We start from the raw sequence: 4,220 nt of genomic DNA, 5'->3' as shown, positions 1-4,220 counted from the left end.
GCGGACGGGATTGGGGCTGGAGGGGAGGGAGGCGGCGGACGGGCCGTGCAGGGCCCGTTCGCTGGGCAGGATGGGGGCTGGAGGGGGGGAAGCCGGCGGACGGAGCCTATCGGCCCATACACTAACGGGGCGCATTTTAGAATTCTGGCACCCAAAACTCCTTTATAATAAAGGAGAGATGAGTTGGAATGGAGATCTCCGTCCTGGTATCCCAGTCAGAAGGCAGTACCCAGTCATTCCCACTCTGCTCTGATTACAGTGGGCATTGAACTTCTGTATCCTGAGTTCCTTCTTTGCAACATCCCTCCCACCTTCTGATTGGGATATCAGGACTCAGAGGTCTCCATTCCAACTCATATCTGATGAAGGGAGCTTTGGCTCTTGAAAGTTTATACCCTGAAAATCTTCTTTGCCTCTATAGTGCTGTTTTAGTTAACAAGCATTGCCTGGATTCCTCACCCACATCCTAGACTGCTCAGTGGTCACTGCTATAAACCCCTGGGTGTTGTACCTCTGGGCAGCAGTGGGTGCAGGGACCACTGAAAAGGGGGGAAACAGAGGTGACAGTCACTACTGAAGGAGAATTACAAACAGAATTGGGAAGTACATAAAGGTGACTTTGGTGCATATAAGGAAAGACAGAGTTACAGACAGTGAGAGACTTTGGCTTCCTCCTCTAACAAGACTTGGAAACATTATAGAGAAAGCTGGGGGAGACATTTGACCCCATGAAGTGCACTCCCTTGAAGATTTTGGAAGGAACAGAAAAGCCTTACTGGCCATCTTAAGGAAGCAGGCAAGAGATGTAGTAGCCCCATCCGTTACTGGCATGAGTGGTGGTGCAGTGGTGGAACATGAAGCATTAGAGTTATGCAGTTCACATTCACAGCATATAGCCTACATTAGCAGCAGCACTGTGCCTACTTCCTCCCTCCCCCATCCAGCAAGGAGCACGGACATTGATGTGTGATCTTTTCTTCTGTTCCTGCAGTAGTTCATGGCATCTGGGTGTGACATTTGACTCTGTTCCCCTCCTATTCTGCAGTGCTGTTTGGCATCCAAATGGTGTAAGAAAAATTTGTTCTTCAGGTACCCTCTCTGAACCAACATTTGGGACAGCTTAATCTAGTATGGATAACAAACAGAATGGTAATGGGAAACTCCACTTCATAAAAATAACCAAAACATCAGAAAAAAGAATAGTTGAGGCAAACAGGAGCTGCTCCAGTCATAGAATCAAGAAAGTCCTCCCCAAGCCCCGGATGGTTTGTGGAAATACTGAAGGGAAAAAAGACTTACTTTGGCTGCTGCCACATGGAATGGCTGAAACGCGGCTAAGCAGAGCCGCACCGAACTTGAGACGCCGCGGCGGGATCCCACGGATCCCCTCAGCCGCGGCGCATCGCTCCCCAGCATGATCAGATGCCGGGGAGGAAAGTCCGATGGGAGGGGGAGGCTGCCGAACTGCGCATGCTCAAGCATGCGCAGTATGGTCGGGGGGCGGGATGCGGCGGCACAAGGACGCGCCGCCCGATCCCACGGCCCAGCTTGCGGCGCTGGAAGGGATACAACCACCTAGGTAGGTGGTTCTTTTTTACAGCGCGGTATCGCCATTTGGGACGGAACAGGGACGGGCAGGCAACGATTCCCAGATCTTGTCGTGGGATCGTGCCCGTTTGCTCCGCCCCCGTTCCGTCCCGCTCCCGTCCCAAAAGGCCTCGTATGGACAGGACCTGAGATGTGTGTGTGTGTGTGTGTGTGTTACAAGATCTGATTCATTCTGTGGATTGAAAAAAATATCTCTAGTCAGTTTCAAAACTGCCAATCTCTCCTGATTCTCTCCTCAGCACTCCTTCTGATTATACTCTGAACTCAGTTAAAATTCTCTAAATCAGATGGCTATGCACAATGTATATCAGCAAATATTGCTGGGTTTGCAGCCCTCATTCTGATTTACCAGCTGGTAGCTAAAGGGACAACTTTTTGAAACCATATAGTACATTCAAGTGAAAAAAGTTGTGTTAGTACTAAATTATCTAATTTCCTTTTCCCATAAAGATTGATCCCATAAAGATTGGATCTCGCAAAGGAATTTGTCTTCAGAAAAACTGAATTAGTAACTAGCAGTCTTTTCCATCAGGACTTTTGTCATGAACTACTGCAGGAACAGAAGACATGAGTGTCCATCAGGACGCTCATGGAGTCACTTCAGAAACAAGCAAAACAGAAATTATATGGGGGGAAAACTGCATTCTTTTGAGTCATACAGTCATTTAGAAACTGAGAAATTGGCAACTTGCCATTTTATTTCCTTTCTATTCAAAAAACAAACACAACCCAGATCTTCTCCTTCACTGAATAGGAGGAAGTCCATGAAAGATGTTTAAGGAAAGTATAAGCCATCAGTTGTTATAAGTGAGGATATAAATCTATTAGGATTGAATGCCTGTACCTATTGGAGTTTCTAGAGAAAAACGTAAATGTGATTTCATGAATATAAAATATGTGGCTTTCAACAGCAGCCACTGTATGTCACCATGAGAAAGCTTTGATTTAGCTCAACATTTGCTGTCAATAATAATATTGTAAAAATAAAAGTTATATAGCACTGCTTTCAAGTAGCTTTTTTGTTGATGGGTATTAAAATTTACCTCACGCACTTGCTGAATTGAATCAAGATGTAAAGAGGCTGTTGTATAAGAATTTATCATGAGTCCATAAGCACTGGGAGAAATCCAGGATCTATTAATAGCAATGAGGTTTCATGACAATAAATCTATCCTAGCTTTACTAAGATCTGTAAGATCAGAGGTACACTGACATTTGTTCCCCCTCTCCTAAAGATATAACTGCATAAAGACAGACACTGTACATTAATTCTATGCATACTTGAAGATCAGATAAAGGTCATGTGGGATCAAAATGCTCAACTCCTCACCCACAATAATACAACGTCTAATTTAAACATGGACACTGGTACCAGAGTTTGCAATAAACCCAAATGCTAACTTTGCTGCCACATATACCCAAACAACATAATCACTGGACCTAACAACATCAAGTACACCATCTCAGGCTTATTCACTTGCTCCACCTCTAACATAGTGTATGCCATTAAATACCAACAATGCCCTTCAGTTCTCTACATAAGGCAAACAGCTCAAACTCCACACCAAAGGATAAATGGACACAAATGTAACATCAAGAATCACAAAACCGAGAAAGCTGTATGAGAACTTTTCAACCTCTCAGGGCAGTCAATGGTGGATCTCAAAATAGCTGTTTTACTGCAAAGGAATTTCAGAAACAGCCTAGGATGGGAGACTGTGGAACAACACGTTATTACAACACTCAGGACAATGGAACCCCAGGGTTTAAAAAATGATATCAGATTCTTATCTCTCTACACATGCTAAGTAACTCAGTTCTCACTTATACCCAGAATTAAGCTTTGTTGGTCTTAAAGGTGCCACTGGACTCAAACTTAGTTCTCTCATCTGTTAACTCTTTTTATTATCTGTATGCTAAATTTCTGCTATTCACAGACCTTACCAATACTGTTATCCCAATCGTAGCTGTACTTATGCATCTTGACTCTAATTAGCCCTTCCTGGCAACTAACCCCTCTCCCTATATGTAACACTTGAGGAAATCTGTTTCAATTAGGGGTGTGCACTGGATATATACTTAGCTGAATAAATACCCCAAAAATACCTTATTGGTATTATTCGGGTATTTATTCAGCCAAATCAGATTCTCTAAACTGATTCAGCTCCTGATCTAGCTGAGCCCGAATAAAAGCCGATATTATTTAGCTTTTATTTGGGCTCAGCTTCACTTGCTGAGTAGAAGTCAGAAGGCATTTAAACTTTAAATGCCTTCTGAGTTCACTCCTGTGAGTGTCACCACCACAGTGCAACTCGGCAATAGAACTGAACTCAGAAGGCATATAAATGCCCTCTGAGGTCACTTGCCTTTGCTGCTTCTGCATTTAATATCATTCATCAGCAGGGACAATCCAGGTCCTAGAGCCTGCTGGAATCTAGATAATCTGCAGAATAACCAGATAACCAGTCCTAGAAGAAATAACGATCAAAATACTTTATTTATACTTAAATACCATGTTAACCACAATAAACTGTTAACCCCACAATGAACTGGTTTCTCTGTTTTACTTTACTGTGATTGACTCCCTCTGATTGATATACAAATTGAGAATC

At 43.4% G+C, this 4,220-nt stretch overlaps 1 protein-coding gene across 1 annotated transcript in view; it reads right to left on the bottom strand.

The window, feature by feature from the left end:
* Positions 1-3,589, bottom strand: part of LOC107126133 (dystrophin-like) — a 402,970-nt gene extending 399,381 nt beyond the window's left edge. The window contains exon 1 of the mRNA XM_015429648.1: positions 3,553-3,589. Coding sequence (XP_015285134.1) covers positions 3,553-3,589 — 37 coding nt within the window. The remainder of the gene's footprint in view (positions 1-3,552) is intronic.
* Positions 3,590-4,220: the final 631 nt, after the last annotated feature.

The sequence above is a fragment of the Gekko japonicus genome, unplaced genomic scaffold, assembly GCF_001447785.1.
Source record: "Gekko japonicus isolate JY-2015 unplaced genomic scaffold, Gekko_japonicus_V1.1 scaffold615, whole genome shotgun sequence".
Taxonomy (NCBI): domain Eukaryota; kingdom Metazoa; phylum Chordata; class Lepidosauria; order Squamata; family Gekkonidae; genus Gekko; species Gekko japonicus.
The sequence above is the reverse complement of the archived record's forward strand: the minus strand, read 5'-3'. Positions and strand labels throughout refer to the sequence as shown.